This window comes from Podarcis gaigeae, assembly GCF_964106915.1.
Source record: "Podarcis gaigeae genome assembly, chromosome: 15".
In the NCBI taxonomy this organism is placed as follows: Eukaryota; Metazoa; Chordata; class Lepidosauria; order Squamata; family Lacertidae; genus Podarcis; species Podarcis gaigeae.
The window spans coordinates 45,174,799-45,196,663 of NC_139692.1; the positions used below are offsets into that span (position 1 = coordinate 45,174,799).

At 53.7% G+C, this 21,865-nt stretch overlaps 1 protein-coding gene across 4 annotated transcripts in view; it reads right to left on the reverse strand.

Annotated features, from left to right (window-relative positions):
* The window catches only part of SMG6 (SMG6 nonsense mediated mRNA decay factor), an 88,114-nt gene that overhangs the window by 36,303 nt on the left and 29,946 nt on the right, over positions 1–21,865 (reverse strand). For 3 of the 4 annotated variants that reach the window (XM_083715006.1, XM_083715004.1, XM_083715007.1), the window contains exons 11-12: positions 6,385–6,501; positions 4,276–4,441 (exon numbers count right to left, since the gene is read on the reverse strand). In XM_083715006.1, the coding sequence (XP_083571132.1) occupies positions 4,276–4,441; positions 6,385–6,501 (283 nt within the window). The remainder of the gene's footprint in view (positions 1–4,275; positions 4,442–6,384; positions 6,502–21,865) is intronic. The other variant, XM_083715005.1, reaches the window with a different exon arrangement.

The window sequence follows — 21,865 nt, forward strand, 5'->3', positions numbered from 1 at the left end:
AGGAGGTGGCAACTGGGGGTCCTCCCTCCCCACAGCTCTCCTTGGGCCACAGGCAAGTCCAAGGCGGAAGGGAGAGAGAGCTCCATGTCACTGGGAAAAAGACTTCTGAGTGGGGCAGGGCTGTATGTGGGGTGTGTGTTTTCCTTATCCTTTCTTATCTCTTCCACCTCTATATCTCCCTGGCACATCTCCTCCTCTAATTACGTCCAAATAGTACCTGCATTGTTCTAACCTTTGATAATAAACAAAAATATCAACAAATACTACGGACCGGCGGCAAAAGATCCATTTTAGCAAGCAGTCTTTTTCAAGCAGCTGTTTCATCGGACGGCTCACTCCCAAAGTAAGACATCGCTTGATGCCAGTCATCACTTGATGCATTCCAGCACTGAGGTGCGCTGGACTAGATGAGCCTGGGGGTCTCTTCCAACCCTACAATTCTCTGGTAAGAATGCAAGAGGGGTCTGCTGGATCTGGCCAAAGGGGTCCTTCGAGTCCCACCTGCTCTCACAGTGGCCAAGCAAATGCCCCAACGCTCAAGCAGCAGTCGAATGCAGGAGCTCCCCCCCCCCCCCCGAGGGCCACTCTCCCTCTTCCCCCAAGGAGCTTTGGCCAGGGCAGGAGGCGTCCCTGAACGCTGACCATCCCTCTGGGTTACCTGGTTGAGGAGGGTGCAGCCCTGTCAAGTACCCTTTCGCTGTGATTCCTGCACTGCAGGGGGTTGGACTGGATGACCCTCGGGTGCCCCTTCCGACTCTACCATTCTATGTGCATCTGAACAACCCCCTGGCTGAAATGTCACTGTACAAAAAAGCCACATCCATTGCTCTGGCCAGGCCTGCCACGAAACCCCACCGCATGGGGACCGTATGTGGGATGTGACATGACCCTCCGGTCTTCCCTCTACCCCCCACCCCAAGAAAAAGCCACTGCCGCCCTTGGGCACAAAGGAGGCGTCCTTTCCTCTTTTTTCCTAAAGGGGTAAAAACAGTTCCCGGCTCTGGGCTAAGCGAAACACTGGCTGCCGGACACCGGCTTCCTTCCTAGGCCCTAGGAAATGCCTGCTTCCCCCCAGCGCGTTCTCCCCCCACCTGGCCCGAGCACCAATGCCACATTCTCCGTCCCTGCTCCCCCCTCCCTGCAAGAGGGGAAGAGGAGAACGCCGTCCCGGTTTCCACTCGGAGGACTCTGGCGTAAAAACTCCAAGCGGGTGATAAATGCATCCGAGGGCCAATTAGGAAGATATATGGCGGCAGAGGCAGCGGCAGGAGCGCAGGGGAATGGGCCTGGGCAGCCTGGCGAGGAAGAGGAGGGGGCAGGCGGAGGGGGGGGGAGGCGCGGAGGGCTCTCCAGAGTCCCAGCTATGTTTCCCATTATGTAACCCTGGTCATGGGCAGGCCGCCAGGCGCTCCAAATGAAAAAGAGACTCTGGCTTGGCACCCGTTCTATTTTCCTATCCTCATTCAGGGTCAGCGGAGTGTCATACAGCTGCGGAGAAAGCTCCGGGGATTAAGCCTGGGAAGGGCTCCAAAGCCCGGGACCCGGGTTCAAGTACCAGCTGAAAGCAATAAACCAACTGCCGCAGCTGGGCTGAGTTTAGCCGGCCTCGAGCCTGCGCTGGCTCCCTGGGAAACAGGCCGCCTGCCTGCCGGGGGGCAAAAAAGAGGGGTACTGGGGTGGAAATGACAGAGGTTGCCACGGCTTGGGCCTGGGGGGCAGCGGGGCCCTGATCCTCCTTTAGGGCCCTGTTCCTGCGCATCAGGAAAGGGGTGTGTATGTTCAGACTCCCCCCTGGCCAGCAAAGACAAGTTGTTTGCATTCAAATTGTTTGGGAGCCTGGATGTTTCGGGGTATGTGTGTGTGTACGCGCACATGCGTAAGGAGTCATAAGTCACGCCCTGGCAGATTTTGGCAGGGGCAGCGCCAATCCTGTGCTCAACTGGAGCTTCCTTTACCAGAAAAGCCCCGCAAACGAGTCCTGGGACATGAAGCCCAGCCCTGTCCATCCCCATGAGGCTGATGGTTGGTGGTCCTGCCACTTGCCTAAGTCCATTAGCTTCACCACCTGGATGGGGCTCCTCCCACCTGCGCTCCTGAGCAAAGTGAGGAGGACAGCCTGTTAGTGTCCTGGGGGGGCCTCCCTGGGAGGAGACGGGACGAGGGGCCCTCCACCACCCATTGGCCATGTGTGGAGAAGCGGGGGCCAGAAGGGAGGTGGTGGCCTCAAGCAGCAGCCCTGGGGCAAACCTGCCTCTGGGATCTGCCCCTGCCGCAGAGTTACGGGGAGGCAAGCCTCAAGTTTTACGTTTGCAAAAAATTGGGATTCCCTTGTGGGGCTGGTGCCCCCCTTGCCCCAAAGAGGTCAGGCACAGGTTATTGTACTTTAGTGTTTTGTTGGAAGCCGCCCAGAGTGGCTGGGGAAACCCAGCCAGATGGGCGGGGTATAAATAATAAATTATTATTATTATAATAACATACTGCCCCAACCAATGCTGTTTCCTGCATTGCAGAGCATTGGGCTAGATGACCATTGGAATCCCTTTCGACTATACAATTATATGAATAGGAACAAAGGGAGCTGCCTTATATGGAGCCGCACCATTGGTCTACTCAGTACTGTCTATACTGGCAGCAGCTCTGTAGGGCGTCAAGCAAAGAGGCAGAGGGGTGTCCTTAGCCCCACTTGTGGATTCCAGGAAGGATTGAACCAGATACCTTCTGCTTGCAAGGGAAGCTCCACCACTGAGCTATGGCCCTTTTTAGTGACCAGGGATCCTACTGTGTTAAAGGGAGAGCAGCGAGGCTGGAAGAGGAAGAGGAAGAGGAAGAGGAGGAGTGGAACCCCACTGTGAAAGGAGTCAGGACTGGCAGGAGTTAGGCTCCTGTGAGTGCCCTCTCTGGGGGTCTGAGCTGCTGTCCAAAGATGGGCAACAGTTCACATAGACAGGCAAGCGCCCCCTCCCCCCGCCAGCCTACCAACCAGCCAGCCAGCCAGCCGGCCGGCCCCAAGCAGCCAGCAAACAGAAAACAGACTCTTTTTCCCGCTCCCCCAAAATGGGGCCCGGCACTTCCTGTGTGAGATTTCCATTTCCTCGGCCAAAATGAAGCAAAAAAAAAGAGAGAGAGAGAGTAGTAGCCATAAATGAGGGAAGAGGCTGGAGATGGACGGACATCCTGCCTCCTCCTGCCCCTGTGCAGCAGGAGTGCTGGGGAGCCATCTTTGAGCTGCAGCCTCTTTGCAGGATGGAGCCCTCTCCGCTCCCGGGAGCCTCGTCTTCCCCATCATCACCCTCAGCCCTGGCTCTGACAGATTAATAGGACTGGGGAGGAGGGGGAAGAGGCCGAGGGGATCCGGATCCGGGCGCAAAGGCCTGCAGGGAAGGGCGGAAGGGGAAGCATCCTGGGAGAAAGGCCTCTGGGTCCACCAAGAGCCTGGCTCCCCAAAGATCGGGCAAGAGCGGCTCAGAAAGATGCAAGCAAAATGTGCATGGAACTGCCCAGGGGGTTGCAGCTCAGGGAAACGGGTGCCAAGGGGTGGCGCTGGGATCAAAACAGCACACGCCCCCGGTCCTGCTTGCTTCTGGCTTCTTTCCATTGGGGCATCTGATTAGCGGCTGTGAGGACAGGATATGCAGGGCTACATGGGCCCCCTTGGGGTCTGATCCAGCTACAGGGCTCTTATGGAGCCTCCAGCTCCAGAGGCAGTCTATCTAGACTCCCAGATTCTTAGGGGTGTTTGGCCCCTGTGAGCACAGGATGCTGAACTAGATGGGCCCCCTTTGGCCTGATCCGGCAGCCAGGCTGTTCTGATAAAGGATTAATTCATAATTCAGTTAGTGGGCGCCCTCTGGATGATGCCAGGATCTGCCAGCCTCCATCTGCTCCAGGCACTGTGGCCGATGGAAAGGCGGTGGGAGTTGTAGCCCAGAACTTCCAGGGTGACATGCCAAAGTAAGACTGAGGAGATCTGGGTTCAAATCCCCACCCACTGTTAAGCTCATTGGGTAGTCTTGGGCCACCCATTGACTCTCAGCTCAACCTGCCTTGCAGAGTTGCTGGGGGGGGGGGGACAGAATTGGGGAGAGCATAAGCCCCACCCAGGGCTTCTTGGAGGAACGGCAGCAAGCAAAGGTCATAGGTAAAATAAACAGAGGCCGAAGAAGGTGCTTAGTGACTTACAGCCACCCGCATACATGGCAGAGGGAAAGTCCCTGCCTGGGTGAGGAGAGGAGAGAGGAGAAAGGGGCGCATGGCCCCCCAAGGGTGCTGACGTACGATCTGGGCAGCTCCAGGGTGCTGGGCGGGGGGTTCCAGGTGTCCGAGTGGCCCAGCATCCAATCCGACCAGACCTTGATGCTGGGCAGCAGTTCCTTCAGGTCCTGCGGCAAGGAGGAGACTTTGATGTCATCATCCTCAGAGCCTTCCTGGCCCTGAGCAGCTGCTGAGAGAGAAAGAAACGCAGTGGGCCGGGCAGCTCCTCTCAAGACGCCCCTCGCCTGCTCCTCTGCCACCACCCCCTCTCTTGGCCCTCTGAAAATCCTCTGGGAAGGAGCGGGATCTGAACCAGGGACAGAATCTTTGCTGGAAGATTCAGGGCAGGTAAAAGAGGGCTTCCTCTCACAAAACCATGGAACTCCCTCCTGGACACCAACCTAGATGGATCGGCTTAAAGAGAGGACTAGACAAATTCAGGACAAGGCTATCGGTGGCTACTAGGCAGGATGGCTCTGCTTCCACAGTCCAAGGAAGTACATGCCTCTGAATATCAGTTGCTAGAAAGGTTTGACCGTGGAACGGACTCCCTTGAGAGGTCGAGGTCTCTCCTTCCTTGGAGGTTTTTAAGCAGAGGTTGACTGGCCATCTGTCCTTGGGTGCTTTAGTTGAGATTCCTGCATTACAGGGGGTTGGACTAGATGACCCCTGGGGTGCCTTCCAACTGCACACAATTATGTGAATCACGTAGGAGAATTGCGGCTGCTGGTGGCCACTGCAAGGACAGAATCCTTGGGGCTGATCCAGCACCAGGCTCTCTTCTGGTGGTCTCTGCCCTTCAGAGCTTCAGCCTGGCCTTGCTCCTTCCTCTCTCAACTTGCAGAAACCATCCCAAGGACAGTCTAAGGACGCTCTAGGTTTCCTTGATGCAGCTGTGACTGCAGCTGAAAGGGGAGGGGGAACGGCAGAAGGGCCCCACAAAGGACAGGGACAAAGGAACTGGGCTATCCAACAGGTGGGCAGAGGAGGAGTGGGCAGAGGGCACCTGCTTTGTCTGGAGATGGTCCCAGGTTCAGTCCCCAACTGCCCCTCCAGGCAGGGCTGGGAGAGATCCCTGCCCCAAAGCCCTGGAGAGCTGCTGCCCATTAGAGAAGACAATATGGAGTCGGCTGGAGAAAGCCCCCTGGCGTAAGGGAGCTTCCCACGAGCATAGCCAGAAAACAGTTCCTAAATAGAGGCTGAGCGGCAACTCCAAATCCGGGCACTAAGAGCTGCAAAATTCCACAGACAGCGTAAAATCAGGCACACGTGCTGCGTCTTTTCTTAGTTTCACCCAGTGGATTCTGCCTCAGCTGGTCGCAGGGAGAGGCAGAGCGCTGAAGCCTCTGCCCCGCCAATGAACAGCAATTCTCCTCCTCTCCACCATCTGCCTTCTGCCAGTCCATTAGGCTTCTTCACAGCCATATGGGCTGGGAACTTTTATATTTTAATAAATGAAAATTTAAGGCTTCCCGATGCCAAAACAGGGGGAAGAGGGTCCCTGCTAGTTGGTCCCCACCCTGAACACCAGGAGGAGGAGGAGGAGGATTGGGCAGGTCCCAATCTAGGAAGACTGCAATCTGCCTTGGGTCCCTCTGACTGGCAGCAATGGCTCTCCAGGGCTTCAGAGAGGGAGTCTCTCCCCACCCTACCTGGAGATGCCTCTGGGGACTGAGGCTGAGACTGTCTCCATGCAAAGCAGGGTCTCCACCACAGAGCTATGGTCCTTTTCTCTGAAAAGAAGAAGATTCAAGCCTCATGTTCTAAATACAGGGACGGCTTAAATGGGAGCAGAGGAAGGTGCCTTCTACTGAGTCACACTGTTGATCCATCTGGCCTAGTACTTCCTGCACTGACTGGCAGGGGCTCTCCTGGGTTCTGGCAGGGAATCTTTCCCAGCTCGATGCTCTCCCAGGAGTGAACCTGGGGTCTTCTGCCCTCCCCCTGAGCTCTCCTGACCCTCCAAGGCCCTGTTCCATTAGCAAGAGTCCTTGCACTGGCTCCTGCTAGTGCCCTGGGTTCCCTGAATCTAGCCTGATTTCCCGAGGGTCTCCTCAGAGGTGTGTTGAGGGAGGGAAACAAGGAAAAAGCAGCCCTCCGTGGCAAGGGAAATATATGCGTGCTTCTGCTCACCTGGGGAGACGTCCCGCAGCAGAGCAGTGCAGCGCTTGACCAGCATGGCGAACATGGAGAGCCCCAGGGCCGTGGCCTGCTCCTGGATCACCGAGCGACAGTCTTCAGAGAGGCACTCTGCAGGGAAGAGGGGAAACAAAAGGAAGCACTGTCAGCGCCCTCCCGTGAAACCTCGGACAAAACCCCACCAAAGTAGCAGCGACAGAAGTGCTTGTCCAGGGGGCAGTCTGGAAACCAAGCCTTATGAGGAACGGTTGAGGGAGCAGGGGATGTTGAGCATGGAGAAGAGGAGCTCGAGAGGAGAGATGAGTCACCTTCAAATATATCAAGGACTGTCACATGCAGGAGGGAGCAAGGGGAGAGGACCCAAACCAATGGATCCAAATGACAAGGAAGGATATTCTGTGTTCAACAGTGGAACAGACCACCTCAGAAGGCGGCAAACTCTCTTTCCTTGGAGGTTTTTAAGCAGAGGTTGGATGGCCATCTGTCAGGGATGCTTTAGTGGAGATTCTTGTGTTGCCAGGAGTTGGGTTCCCTTCCAACTCTACCATTCCGTGTTTCTATGAACCTCATGCTTGACTGATCCACCAAGGGAGCCCTGGAGAGTTTGCGCCAGACCACCACCATTGCCACCAAGCACGCTCTGGTTGCAGGGATACAGAGCAATGATGTGGGGTAGGAGCAGGGGTGGCATTGCCTACCCTGGACAGGAGGGCTCATCTGAGGCTCTCAAACATAATCAGGCCAAAGGGGGCAAATTTAGTCCAGCATCCTGCTCTCACAGGGTCCAAAGATGCCGGAACGCAAAACTCGCAAGCTGGACCTGAGCCCCAGAGCCCTCTCCCTCCTGCGGTTTCCAGCAACTAGCATCCAGAAGCACGGCTGTCTCTGACCATGAAGGCTGAGCCGAGCCATTGTGGTTAATAGCTATCAATTTGTCCTCTTTTAAAGGACAACTGGTGACCACTGCTGCCCCCTCTCCTCCATGCACCTCTGCAAATCTGACAGAGGCCAGCCTGGGCTGCCATGGAGAGCCTGGTGAAAAGGCAGAGAGTCTTAATAGACTGACCCATCGCGCTTTGCCACCCAGGCCCTGGTGCGCCAGCGGGGAAGGGCGGCCACTCAGCCCGGCCCCTTCCCCTCATGCCAAGAGGAGCTCTGCCGAGTGTCAGAGGCGGGAGGGGCAGCTCCTCCACCGCTGGACTTGACCAACGCAGATGCCAGGCAGCTTAGGCACTTCTGGAGGGAAGAGGGCAGGGAATCACCCCGCTCCGTCTCCCAGAAGCTGACAGTGGTGATGGGGGGAGGATGCCATGACTCTGAAGCCGTGAGTGGAGGGCAAGAGAGGCAGCCCAGCAGTATCTTCGGAGGTGTCCAAATGCACAGTGGAGAGATAGGCAACTTTACAAAAGGCACAGCAGGCAGCATGATCTGTCCTGTTTATGATACGATCTCTTTATTGCCATTGTCCCATACAGAACAATGAAATTGAAAAATCTACATAAGACATTCAAAACCCCCTAAAAACTCTGAAACCCCATTTTAAAATACAATATACTATAGAGACTCTTTATACTGCATTTAGAACCAGAATTGCATTTGGGTAGAAACTGTTTCTCAGGCAGCTAGTCCTGGTCTTTATAACCCTATACCTTCTTCCAGAAGGCAGAAGCTGAAGGAGATCATTTCAGGGGTGCATACTATCCTGCGCTATCTCTGCAGCTTTCTTATGGCACCTGACGGTTTGTCACTGAGGGCCAGGCAGGGCACAGCTACTCAGGGTCTTAATGGCTGGAAACCCAGCAGAGTCTTCTAAGACCCACACAGGTCTTAGGCCGACCCGCTTTCCAGTCTCGCTTCGCAGCAACAGGGTCTAGGCACTTGCTGCTTTCTCTCTCGCACTCGCTCTGAGGAAACTGAACTTGGGTGTTCAGATTCCACTGACCCTGCAGTTTTGTGCGGGAATCGCAGGATCCCCGCAGAGCGATGCAGGGGGGCGGCCTTTGCTCTGAAGCTGCTGCTCGGCCCAGAAATCTCTTCTCCTTTGCTAAGCGATTCTAAAGGTGGCGCTTGAATTTCTCACGCCTACGAACTGAAGGGGCAGCCAGGGAAGCCAAGCTGGGTGGGTGGCTGCCACTTATTTCCCTTAGGCACTAAAGCTCACCAACAATATCCCAATAGAGTGAGGCGGGGGAACCTGGCGCCCCTCCAGACGTTACTTGCTCCCAACAAGCGGAGATGATGGGAGTTGTAGTCCGGCAACAACCTCTTGTCCAGTGTTCTAAAGAGAGGCTCATTTATAGCACAACTCTGAATATTTATTTATTTAAAAAGTAAAGGACCCCTGACAGTTAAGTCCAGTCGCGAATGACGCTGGGGTTGCGGCGCTCATCTCCCTTTACTGGCCAAGGGAGCCGACATTTTGTCCACAGGAAGGGACGCATCGAGGTCATGTGGCCAGCATAACTAAGCCGCTTCTGGTGAACCAGAGCAGCGCACGAAAACGCCGTTTACCTTCCCGCCGGAGTGGTACCTATTTATCTACTTGCACTTTGATGTGCTTTCGAACTGCTAGGTTGGCAGGACCTGGGACCGAATAATGGGAGATCACCCCGTTGCGGGGATTCGAACCACCGGCCTTCCGATCAGCAAGCCCTAGGCTCAGTGGTTTTAGACCACAGTGCCACCTGCGTCCCCTATTTATTTATTACTTTACATTTATATCCCACTTTCCCTCCACAGAGTTCACAGTGGCTTCCATGACCCCCCCATTTAATCCTCACAACAACCCCGCAAGGCAGCTTAGGCTGAGGGGCAGGGGTGGGAGCAAGGTCTCCCCATGGGCTTCATGGCCAAGTGAGGCTTGGACCCCTGGTCTCCCCCAGGTCCTAGTCTGATGCTCTAACTGCTGCACAACATTACACTGCCCCTCGCCTAGCACTGCAGGCCCCACTTGCTAGGCCTAGGGGGTTGCAGGGTCCAAAAGCAGGCTGAGATCAGCTGGACAGAGGGACAGCTGTAGGACATTCTTCTAGCACCCATAGCGCTGGTCTCTCTGGGGTGCCAAGATGGAAAGAGGAGACAACCAGGTGACCTAAGAAGAGAGCCCAAGAAGGGGCAACAGATCAAAGGATAGTCCTTCTTCACGCAGAATGGAGTTAAATGGTGGAACTCGCTCTACCAGGAGGTAGTGACAGCCACCCACTTGGATGATGATTATGATAACAGTAATAGTAATTGTAAATAATAAATAATAATAATAATACATCGCCCATCTGACTGGGTTTCCCCAGCCACTCTGTGCAGATTCCAGCAGATATAAGAACATAACGAAACATCAAACATTAAAAACCTTCCTTTTCCAGGGCTTCCTTCAGATGTCTTCCAAAGATTATATAGTTACTTATCTCCTTGACACGTGATGGGAGGGCGTTCCACAGGGTGGGTGCCACTAACGAGAAGGCACTCTGTCTGGTTCCCTGTAGCTTCACTCCTCGCAGGTGACTTTTGAAAGAGGATTAAACAAATTCGGGGAGGAGAGGGCCATGGATGGCTACTAGCCATGCAAGCTGCACTCTGGCTCCACGGTCAGAGGCAGCCAGGCTTCTGAAGCCACAGAAGCGAGGAGTGTTGCTCTTGGGCTCAAATCCTGCTTGCAGGTTCAGCCGCTGGGAGAAGAGGAGGCTGGACTAGACGGGCCCCCTTTGGCCTGATCCAGCAGACTCTCCTTCTGTTCTCAAGTGGCAGAGGGGGCCTTGTGGGCGCTCCTCTCCCAGGTTTGCCCCGGCCAGTCTGCTCTCCAGAGCACAGGGGATGCTCTGGCACTCACACGCAGGCCCTGGTGTCCGTCTACCTGGGAGCTGCCTCCCGCTTGGCCGGGAAGGCCGCTTTCGTTTCCCAGAGAACAAAATATTCGTGGAAAACATAAACCAACTGTCGTCAAAGTTGTCGAGGCTCAGGAAGCGGAGAGGGGCTGCCATGTGGCCGGATGTTATGCCTTTCCAATTAGCGCTATACATCTTTCAGCGGCGGGAGAGTGTCCCCTTTTTCTGTGCTGGGAAACCGAGAGCGCGGCCCTTGTTATTGTAACTGTCAAGGAGTGCTTAAAACAGATAATCTCCAGGAAAAGTGATAAACACCCAGCGCTCCCCGCCAGGGTGTGCTGGACACCATCGGCCAGGCCTGAAGGGCAGCGAGAGAGGAAGGAGGTGGCCATGGAGGAGGGAGCCAGAGGAAGAGCCTGGGAAGAAGAAGCAGGAGAAAGCAGAAATGCCACCGACAGTGCCAGCTTCCTCCTCAATGCCCAGATGGGAGCAGCAAAGCAAGAAGAGGGAGCTACGTGAAGGCCACTGCCAGGTCAGGGGAGCCAGTGGAAGGAGCGAGAGCAGCAGCAGCAGGGCTAATGCCCAGGCAGAAGCGGCCAAACGGCCCCAGCTGGAGACAACTGCACAGTTAACCTATGGAACTTGCTCCCACGGGAGGCAGGGAGGGCCACCAAGCGAAATGGCTTTAAAGCAGGGTTGGACAAATCCACAGAGGAGAAAAAGGCTACGGAGGACTACGAGGCACAATGGCTCTGTCCTGCCTCCATGGTCAGAGGCAGTCATGCTTCTGAATCCCAGCTGCTGGAAACCCCAAGAGGAGAGAGGGCTCTTGTGCTCTGGTCCTGCTTATGGGGTTGCCTCTGGGGCATCTCATTGGCCACCGTGAGAAGAGGGTGCTGGACCAGATGAGCCACAGGCCTCATCCAGCAGGCTCTCCTTTGGTTCTTAGCCACAGTCCAAAGAGGAGAGATGGCAGATGAAGTTGATGGACTATATGGAACTGGCGGAAATGACTGGCAGAATCTGAGACCAGGGAGAAGAGTCGGTGGAAGAAGATTGGAAAAAATTTAAAGATTATTTACAGAAATACTGTAAAATTAATGAATGTTAGAAAAATGTTGGCATGAAGTTATATGGCTTTAGCAGAAATGTTATAAGGAATTAAGTACAAATAGATTTTTAATGTATTAAAGGGAAAGAATAAGGTTAGAATAAGTTAAGATAAATTACAGGACAGAAAACAGAGGAAGATGGAAAGGAATTGCTGAAACAGTTAATTGAAGTGGAATACAAAAAGGGAGGTGTGAGGAGGTCGTGGAAATAAGTGAATGAAAGATAAGATATTGAAATTATTGGATGTGTTCTAAATTGTGTTTGTTTTGTTCTGTTAATTCAATGTTTTGTGTTAGTATTTTTGTTTTTGTATTGTATTGTGTTGTGTTGTTTTGTTGAATTTTTTTTCTTTTATAGTCTTTAAACTGTTAATAAATATTATTTTCAAAAAACAAACAAACAAACAAAAAAACAAAGAGGAGAGCTCCCAACGCAGGAGGCATCATCATCATCTACCTGACAAAACACACAGGACGTGGGTGTTTAAAGAGACCTTGATTTCGGGCCAAGGGAGGCCAGTGTTGGCGGGCTGTGAAAGGGTCCAAAATTGCAGCAGACCATTTGCCAAGGCAGAAAAACCTTAACCCAGCAACAAAGAGGGGAGAGAGCTCTTATGCTTGGATTCTGCTTTTGGGCTTCCTGGAAGAAGCATCCACTTGGCCCCCTTAAAAAGAGGATGGTGGCCTAGATAGGCCACTGACCAGATCCAGAGTCTTGCACAGCCCAGGCTGAATGAGACACACCTTTCCAGATGTTTCGCCAGAGAGCTTGGCCTTTGAGAGCAGAAGGCAGCAGCACTCCTCTCCCAAAAGACAAGAGTGGATGTGTCCGGATGACCAGCCAGGCTGGGGGAGCCACCCCAGGAGGCAACCTCTTGATGTCTCATCGACTGACTCTGCAGCCGCCGCTACCACCACCACCAGACCCCTCTCCACCAGCTGGCTGGCAGGAAGACTGTGGGGCTGGCTCCCCCCCCATCTCCCTCCCAGCTGACACCACCTGGAGGTGATCATCATTTGCCTCTTCCCTTATCACTGCTGCTCAGACACTCGCTGAGTTGTTGCCTTCTGAGTCACCCTCAGCCAGACAGTCCTGGCACCGCACCCTCCGCCTCCCCCCTTCCCAGCCCCACGGCTGGCCTTCTTGCAGGAAGTGGGCAGCCAGAGAGGAGGCAAGCACCCAGGAGGGCCTGTGGATGCTTCTAAGCCCCCACTGGGATACAGAGGGATGGGGCGGGGGGGGGGGGAGGCTGGTATGTCAACCAGACAGGAATGCAAATCTCTGGGGTGGGATGTTGGGGGGGGAGGAAGAGTCCCAGCTGGGGGGCATTCCTCCAAAGCCCTAGCTTAATGTGTGCCTGACACATGGCTCCCTCCCACCTCCTCCCAAATGACAGTCTCCTGCCAGACTCAAGCAGCATGCGCACACATTGGCTGGAGCCAGGAATACCCATTGAATGCAAAAGTCTTGTAGCCCCACTGTCCAAAGCGGGGAGGGAAAGAGGAGTGGAAAGGGAAATAGTGCCAGCATGGGGTGTGTGTGTGCAAAAGCCTTCACCAAAGATTCCCAGTCCCACTAAGTTCACCTGGCATAGTTACTCTTAGAGGGAGCAGGGAAGAGAGAGAGAGAAAGACAGGCTCCTTGGAAGATCAGCTGAGCCCCTTCTCAATCTATTAAGACTATTACTTGAATAGGTCTTCCAACTGGTGGGCCAGGGCCTGATCCGAGGTGGGCCACAACAGGAGCACTAGCACCCAGCAAATACAGTGTTTTTCGCTCTATAAGACGCACCAGACCACAAGACGCACGTTTTTGGAGGAGGAAAACAAGAAAAAAAATATTCTGAATCTCAGAAGCCAGAACAGCAAGAGGGATCGCTGTGCAGTGAAAGCAGCAATCCCTCGCCGTTCTGGCTTCTGGGATAGTTGCGCAGCCTGCAGTCGCTCCATAAGATGCACACACATTTCATCTTACTTTTTAGGAGGGAAAAAGTGAGTCTTATAGAGCAAAACATACAGTATATGGGATAAGACTAATAAATGTGTCTCCAAATGCATGTTTGGGTGAAAAGTGGGTCCTGGGTCTGAAAAAGGTTGAAGGTACCTGATCTATCAAAAGCAGAAGGGGTCTACTTAAGAGCTCCCCCCCCCCCGCCTGGATCACTGGCCTTAGAATAGAATGATAATATTATTATTATTTATATGTTGCACATCTGACTGGGTTGTCCCAGCCACTCTGGGCAGCTCAGAAACAAAATATTAAAAACACAGAAAGACTTTCTGGGAGATGATCTATAATGAAATGAAATAGGTACTTAAATATACCTTCCTGAAGAAACCAGAGGCCTTTCTCCTGGGCATGGTCGGCCAATTGGTGCCAAAGAAGGATAGAGCTTTCTTTATGTATGCTACAACAGCAGCAAGAAAACTTATCACAAGCACTGGAAGACACAAGATCTACCCACCCGGGAAGAATGGCAGATGAAGTTGATGGACTACATGGAACTGGCGGAATCCGAGACCAGGGAGAAGAGTCGGTGGAAGAAGATTGGAAGAAATTTAAAGATTATTTACAGAAACATTGTAAAATTAATGAATGTTAGAAGGATGTTGGAATGAAATGATGTGGCTTTAGCAGAAATGTTATAAAGGATTAAGCAAAAATAGATTGTTAATCGGCTAAAGGAGGAAAAGTAAAGTTAGATTATGTCAAGATAAATTTTAGGACAAAAATTGAGAAAGATGGAAAGGATTTGCTGAAATAGCTAACTGAACTAGAATACAAAAAAGGGAGGTGTGAGGAGGTCAATGAAACAAGCAAATGAAAGATAAGTTATGGGAATATTTGTTGTGTTTTTAATTATTTCTGTTTCTGTTTTTTTAAGATAAGTAGTGTTTTCTGTTTGTTTTTTCTTTATTGTGATGTGATGTTTTGTTTTGTTTAATTTTGTGTTTTCCTTTTTTTTCTTTCTGTAACCCTTAAACCTTTAATAAATATTACTTAAAAAACAAAACAAAAAAACCCAAAATATTACAAACACAGAATGCATCCTGATGGATCCACAGAATCTCTCTCTCTCTCCCCCCCCCCCCCCGGTAACTTTCTAGTCCTTTGGGGCATCAGAGGACAAAAGCTCTTCTCTGTCTTGGAGTCAGGAGATTGGGAAAAGGGCCACGGTTTTCTGCGCTGGATTTGCACTCCCCCCCATGTCCTAGGACAGTCGCTCTGCAGCTCACACGTGGTCAGGATAATTGCACAGGGCTTTCACGGACTGGGGGGGGGGCAGGTGTGGCCTTTGAGAGCCTCCTTTGCAAATCACTCTTTCTTGGAGGGAGGGGGGAGAGAAGGACAAGGTGAGGCCTGGTGGAAAGTGTGGAGCAAGGGGTGGGGGAGAGAGAACAGAGGGGCTCTCCCCATGGAAGCCATTAGATACTCAACACTTCATTTGTTTCTGGCCCCCCAGCCCCCCCCCCAAGCCGGGGAGCATAGCTCTCTCTTTTGGCTCCAGGACGGGAGGCTCTCCTCTGACGTAACCAGGAAGCAGCTGCAGAATTAAGGAATCCCTCCTGACATCATAAAAAGGGTCGGTGGTTTACAGGGGAAAGTATAAAAATTAATGGCATATTCCCAGACGGGGTCTTGGGCCTGCGCGGGACTCGCACAGGAAGCCCGGCTGCGAGAGGGGCTTGCCCTGGCCAGGGTCCTGAACCCCACGTCCAACCCCTGGAGCCCCACACGCTCGTCCCCTTCGGCCTGGAGAGCCAATAGGAACAGGCGGCAGGAGGGAGAGGTGACTTTGAGGACGGTCTCTGGGTTGGGATCCACAAAAGACCAGACCCGTTTCCCCTCTGCGAGGTGACTGAGCAGCGCTACATCCTTGCACACACCCACACACCGGGGTCTTCAGCCTCAAGCTCCCGTCCCCCCTGAAAGCGGAAAAGGGCGCTGTAGTGGCTAAAATTAACTCGGCCCTTTTCCCGGAAGCTATCCGTGGAAAGCGGTTCTCCCATTTTTAGAACGTGTTATTCTCAGAAGTTTCCTGAAAAGGCCCCTAATGAGCAACAGGCGGAGAAGCGATTTCCACAGGCCTGCCATGGGGCAGAGCGGGTGCCGCCTATGGGGTGAGCAGGGAGGGCACGATGGCCTTGCAGTCCCCCACCCTTGCCTCTCTGGAGAGCCTCCCCACCTGGGGGACCCTGCACGGACAGAAACACCCAGGCACCAGGAGCTCTCGACGGCAACCCTCCAAGGCCCACGACATAGCAGCATAATAAGCGCCTGCCGGATCAGGCCGATAGTCCACCTGGTGCAGCGTCCTGTTCTCACAGTGGTCAACCAGATACTTCAGTGGGAAGCTTGCAAGCAGGACCTGAGCACTACAGCAATTCTCCAGTTGTTGTTCTCCACCATCTGGTATTCAGAGGTAGACTGTCCCTGGGCATGGAGGTTCTACTATCACGACACTTGTCCATAACCATGCCAAAGAGGGCCCATCTAGTCTAGCATCCTGTTCTCGCAGTGGCCAACCAGGTGCCCTCAAAGGGAAGAAGCCAACATGCGAAAACTGAGCGCACCAGCAACTCTCTCTACCTGTGATTCCCAACAACTGCCATTCAGAGGCATTTGCCGTCTCCAACAGTAGAGACAGAACAGAGCCATATTGGTGTCTGTGCACACCTGCCGCTATTAACCCCACAAAACTGCTCTGGAGGGAATGCAACCGCTGGGGTCTGGGGTACGGTCTCCCATGGCAACACCCCTCACCAGGACTAGCAGAAACAGCAGGTTCTGCGAAGCTGCAAAGAGCAGAGACCTTTGCTCCTTCAGAGCTGCACAACTCATAGAATTCTTCTGGAGATTTGGGGTCAGTGTTTTAGTGCCGTTTGGGGCCTCCTCCAAGGAGGTGCTATTTGGGGCCCTTGCCACCTCGCCAGCTCAGAAGAGGAAACACATAGCTCCCGTATTTGAGCAAAGTGTGTCCACGTTTAACTGCAGGATGGCTAGAAGTGGGGTGGGGGGGGCAAGTTCCTGATGCGCAGAACCCGCATTTCCAGGGGGAAAGCACAGGGGCTTCCTCTGGCAGCCCAACTGCAGAGAAAGCTGCCGGCCTCTGCAGGCTGCCTGGGATCACCTGCAGCCAGAAGGGAGTACCCATTCACCCTGCAGGAGGCTGAGACTCCATTGCTGGGTGGGAGAGGCCAGGCGGGATTCCCCCAGCCCTGCGCCAGAGGCTGTCTGGAGCCTGACAGCCGTGTGTGAATGTGCAGGAGGGAGACCCAGTTTCCTTGGAGACTCCTTTGTGTGTGGCTGGTGGGGTGGCAAGGACGGGGAGGCAAGGCCCCAGGGAGAGGGACAGCTCTGTCATCAAAGCCAGCAGGGCAAGGGCAGCCGCTCCCGCTCCTGTCCATCAGTCCTTCCTTCCTCACCCGCAAGCCCATCTGCCCTACCAGCGAGACTCTTCTGGCGACATGCCCTGCACCCTCCGCCTCTCCTGGAATCTGCGCCTATTTTAAACATTGTTCGGAAGCCACCTTTGGCGACGCAAAGCAGCGTAGCAGCTCAGTGCCAAAGACGGATATAAAAATAGTCGAAACTGAAAAAAGCTGCTACGTCAACGTTCAAAGGAACCCAGGAAGCTGTTCTAAACAGGTCAGCCATGGGCAGCAGCCACCCTGGGCTTCAGAGATGCCACTGGGGAGCTTCTGCATGCAAAGCAGGTGCCCTCCCCCTAAAAATAAAGCAAGACCCCAGCCCTCATGGTTCTGGCTTAAGGGCCGATTTAAACAGGAAGCTGGTGGGAAAGGGCTGGATCTCAGAAAGTCCCAGGCTCAGTTCCCAGCATCATCTCCAGGTGGGGCTGGGAGAGCCTCCTGCCAGCCCAACCCCAGCGGGCCACAGCTGCCAGTCAGTGCAAGCAACACTAGGTAGATGACCCAATGGCCTGACTCGGTATACGGCAGCTTCCTATGGGAATTGCCTCTGGGACGTCCTGTGTACACCACATTGTCTATACCCGACGCAGACTCTGGACTGCCTGGGGTGTGTGTGTAATTTTAACAGCCCCCCTCCCAGCAGAAAGCCCTGCAGAGCAGACTCATCTCAGTGCAGATTTGCTCTTAAAAGCCCCACCCCAAAGTGCTGATTTGCGGCAGAGTCTCTCTTGGGCCGGCCGCAGGGCCAGTAGTCGAAGGGGGACTCCTCTTCCTCTTCCTCTCCCCCCCCCCCAGCTTTCCTTTCTGGGAGAGGAGAAGCTGGAGAGGCACTGGGAAAGGCCCAGCAAGCTGCCTGGGGTTGGCAGCTGCGTCTCCTAGCAGGTTTGGGGGGAGCCCGATTCCGAGCCGGGGGCTTGGGTTTCAACTCTGACCAGCCGCTCCGAGGCTCCTCTCTCTTTCTGGAGCACACGGCCGAATAAAACATTTTTTCATAAATTTAACGCCAGCATGTCTGTGTTTGGAAACTCTTGAAAATCCATGTTGTATGGTTTACTGCGCTGGAAAAGGTGCCAGCAAGAGTTTCAAAGGAAGGGAAGTGTATAACTGTTTCCTTTCAAAATGCTTTTTGTTTTTTTCCAATGGGATCCATTGAGGGAAAAGGGCTGGAACTAACTAAAACATTATTAAAAACTGTTACGAAGAGAGACAGAGAGATGGAAAAAGATAGACCAGGGCGGGGGGGGGGGGGGGGAGAAAACCCCAGTGTGGAATTGAGGAGGACTGCTGGGGGCGGGGGGAGAGCAGGAAAGGAAGGGCAGATGCCACTAGGAGGAAAAAAGTAAGTAAAAGCCCCCTGGGCAGGGGGCATTTCTCTTGGCCTTGGCACCCATGGCTCAGGACGCCAGCACAGGGCCAAGCAGAAGGCCGGCGGGGAGGCCCCTCTGGCAGGCACTTCTGACCAAAAGTGTTTTTCTTTTCTGCAGGAGGGGAAGGCTCCCCTACTACCCTAACCCCCACCCAGTGCAGGAGATCCAGCCAGCTTTACTAAGTGGGGGCGTGCCTGGCACCCCCCCCACAAGCACCCCCCGTTAACTCACAAGCACAATGCCAAGGCTCATCTAGTTCCAATTGAGAACTGCAGAGTTGGCAGGGTCCCCCAAAGGTCATCCAGCCCAGCCCACTGCAATGCAAGGAGCACAGCTCAAGAATCCCCGATGGGTGGCCGTCCGACCTCTGCTTAAAAACTCCCCCCCCCTTGCTCCAGCTTTGAGACTCCCCCCACTCGGGAGAGCATCAGACTGTAGCCAAGGAAACAGATTGGTCTGTGGCAAGAACTTCTTGAAGGAGTCAGAATCCTGCGCCGCGAGAGCTGCCTTGCCAGAATGACGGCTCTCTCTTGCGCAGCTTTTCAGGGATGGGCTTATTCTGAGCTAGAATTCAGGGCTCCAAAGTCCTATGGGCACACACACACACACACACACACACACACACACACACGGGGATACACACACACACACACAGCTTGCTGCCCGCCTGCTTGTGTGGCATTACTGCTGCATACAGATCAAGGTCTTTGATCTACCCGCCTGGGCATTTGGGGTTTCTGCAGAATCATAGACTTGCAGAGTTGGAAGCAACCCCAAGGACCGTCTGGTCCCGCCTCGCAATCCCAGCTAAAGCATCCCTGACAGATGGCCACCTGGCCTCTGCTTAGAAACTGCCAAGGAAGAAGAGCCCACTAACTTCTGCCTTTTGCTAAGCCTTTCTTCTCAGCTTCTGCCCTCATCTTCCCCTGAAGGCAGAGGGGATCCACACCGCAGGACTCAGGAGGACATTTGCCTTCCACAAGCCTGACTGGCGGTTGCTACTCATGCAGCCGGTGCTGCGTTTGGGCTGGTGCACAGAACACTGCGTCCCCGAACAGAGCAGACTTCAAAGGCCAAGTTCCTAGTCCTCATGGGACGGCACTGCAGCATCCTGCTCTGTCCCCCTGTCTTTCCCTCTGATCACAGAACTTCCTGCGTTTGTTACTGGGGGTGTGGATGAGTCTCAGCCTCCACCAGCCTGGCGTTTTGGGACTGCTCCCTGGGTGACCCCGGGGGCTGATCGCTCACTCTCAGCCTCTCCCACCTGACAGGGCGGTTGTGGGGATTAAATGAGGGCCAGAACCATGTACCTTGAGCCCCACTGAGGAAAAGGTGGGATGTAAATGCAATGGAGGTGTGTGTGTGTGTATAAAAATCGATTCACGTTGGTGGCTAGGAGTTGTAGTGCAAGCACACCTGGAGGGCACCTGGTTGGCAAAGGCCGGTGCAAGAGTCCTGGGCACTTGGGTCAGGGCCAGGCACCTTTCCTGGGTCTGTTACAGCTAACAGATATTGACAGACCAATTCCCCACCAGTGTGAAAGAAGAGTCCGGCTACTGGATGAGGCCCAGAGGCTGGGGGGCCGATGGCAGCCTGCACTTGAAAGCATCTCCACTTGGCAGAGCCTTGACCCTTCCCAAGATTAAACCTAAGCTGAGCTGGCTTCGACTGCCCCGTCCTCCTCACTTGCAGCCTTGGGAGCCGCTGCCCGGCTGCGGAAAGAGGGGGTCCTGGCACGGCCTCCGCACCACGTTTTCCCAGCCTCCGGGTCTTGGGGGTGCCTCATCCGTGGGCTGCCGAGCACATGTGGAGGGATGAGGGGAAAAATAAACAGGCAGACAAAAGAATGAGGACACCCTGCCAATTCCAATCGAGCGGCGTTGCGTTCAAATGCTTATCAAGCTGAGAAAGAGCAGAGTTCTTGGAAAAACGGGGCTGCCTTTCTTCTGGTGCCAGCGCCAGCCACCTCTCAAGGATGGGTACAGGCCAGGCACAGCGGCCGGTGGGCCCACCCTCCAGGGGGGCTGGTAAGCATGCATTTTTGAAAAAAAGTTAACTAAAGGGGTGGGGGACACACACATTTTTTTTTGTTTCGAATCTCGGATCCTGCTGCTGCAGGAGAGCCAAGCAGCCCGCTGTCAGTTTGTACAATAAAAAGATTTTCTTCCCCATTTTTTTTTTGCTAGCCCCCCTAATTAATGGGAGGGATGTCTGCCCCGCACCAGATGTCAGCCCAGGGTGCTTGGGGATGTTTGCCGTGGGCCAGTGGCTGCCTCTTGCCGCTCTAGCCCATAGCCCAGTGTATATTGGGGGTGGGGAGAGTATCCTGTGTGACCCTTCCTGAGGGACAGTGTTTCTCCACGCCCCCCCTGAGCCACACAAGAGACAGAGGAAAGCATCCCAGGGGGCCACACGCACATGTAATGGGTTTCAAAAAGAAAAGGGGAAGAAAATGTGCCTTTTCTGGAAAGGAGTTGCATGAGCTTCTGAGAAATCTTCCCCCCAAAAGGGGCAAAAGACCTAAAGCTCCATTACTAAGCTGGCAGGGGAATGGACTCCCTTGGCAGCCCTGTATAGGGAAGTTTCAATGTCTGATGTTTTATTGTGTTTTTAATATTTTGTTGGGAGCAGCTCAGAGTGGTGGAGGCAACCCAGTTGGATGGGTGGCTAATACTAATATTAATACAAATATGAATACTAATTCCTTGGAGGCTTTTAAGTAGAGCGAGTGTGGCCATCTGCCAGCTTAGTAATCTGCCAGCTGCGGTTTCTGCATTGCAGGGGGTTGGACTAGATGACCCCTGGTATCCCTTCCAAGGCTACAATTCTATGGCAGCCTAGGGTGGTGCAGCGGAAGATCCTGCCTGACCATCCAGAGGGAGGGAAGGAGTCTGGGCACTGCAGACAAGGGCACTCAGCTTCTTGCAACTGTTTAGGGGGCTGGAGGCAGGGGAAGTGGCTGCCCCCCACGCCCCTCTGCTCTTGGAAAGGGAAAGAAGGGGGCCAGCCCACGCTCGCTGCCCTCCTTCACACGCATCCTGAACGCAGGGCCCAGGGCACCCAAGGCGGCCTTCTTCTTGACCAGGATTACTTCAATTTGCAAGCTAACCGTCTCCAGCTGCGAGAGGGGCAGGAAATTTAACAGTAGTGCAAAGGCAGCCCTCTAAGCGCTGGTGTGAAGGCTGCTGAAGCCACACACAGGCACAGGCACAGGCACAGGCACAGGCACACACACACACACACACACACACACACACACACACACACAAAAAAGGAGGGTGTGCTATAAAAAGAACAGGCACAGCCATTGCAGCCCCTGTTAATTCAAGCCCTGAAGACGCAGAACTTTGCAGGGCTGTCTCTTTTTCCCCTCAAACCACCCACCCCAAAATATTCTGGCTTCTTCAGTGCCTTTGGGTGGGTGTCTTTTTGTGATGGTCAGAGGGAAGAGCAAAAAACAAAACAAAAACAAAGCACCCCCCCCCCCAGTTGATAAAAGGAAACGAGGGAGACGCGGACAATTGAAAACTACCTAAAAGCTCGGGGAGAGGTTTATTTTATTAGTTCTTAATAAATATCTTGCAGATTTCCTGCAGGAAACACACCAGATCACATGTAGAATAGTTTGATACTGATGTCAACGGCATCGACATATGAAATCTATTAGGGGCGAAGCCACAGCAGGGCGATCAGCGAGCAGAAAAGCTTCGCGGCACCAAGGCGAAAGGGGGGGGAGGGACTC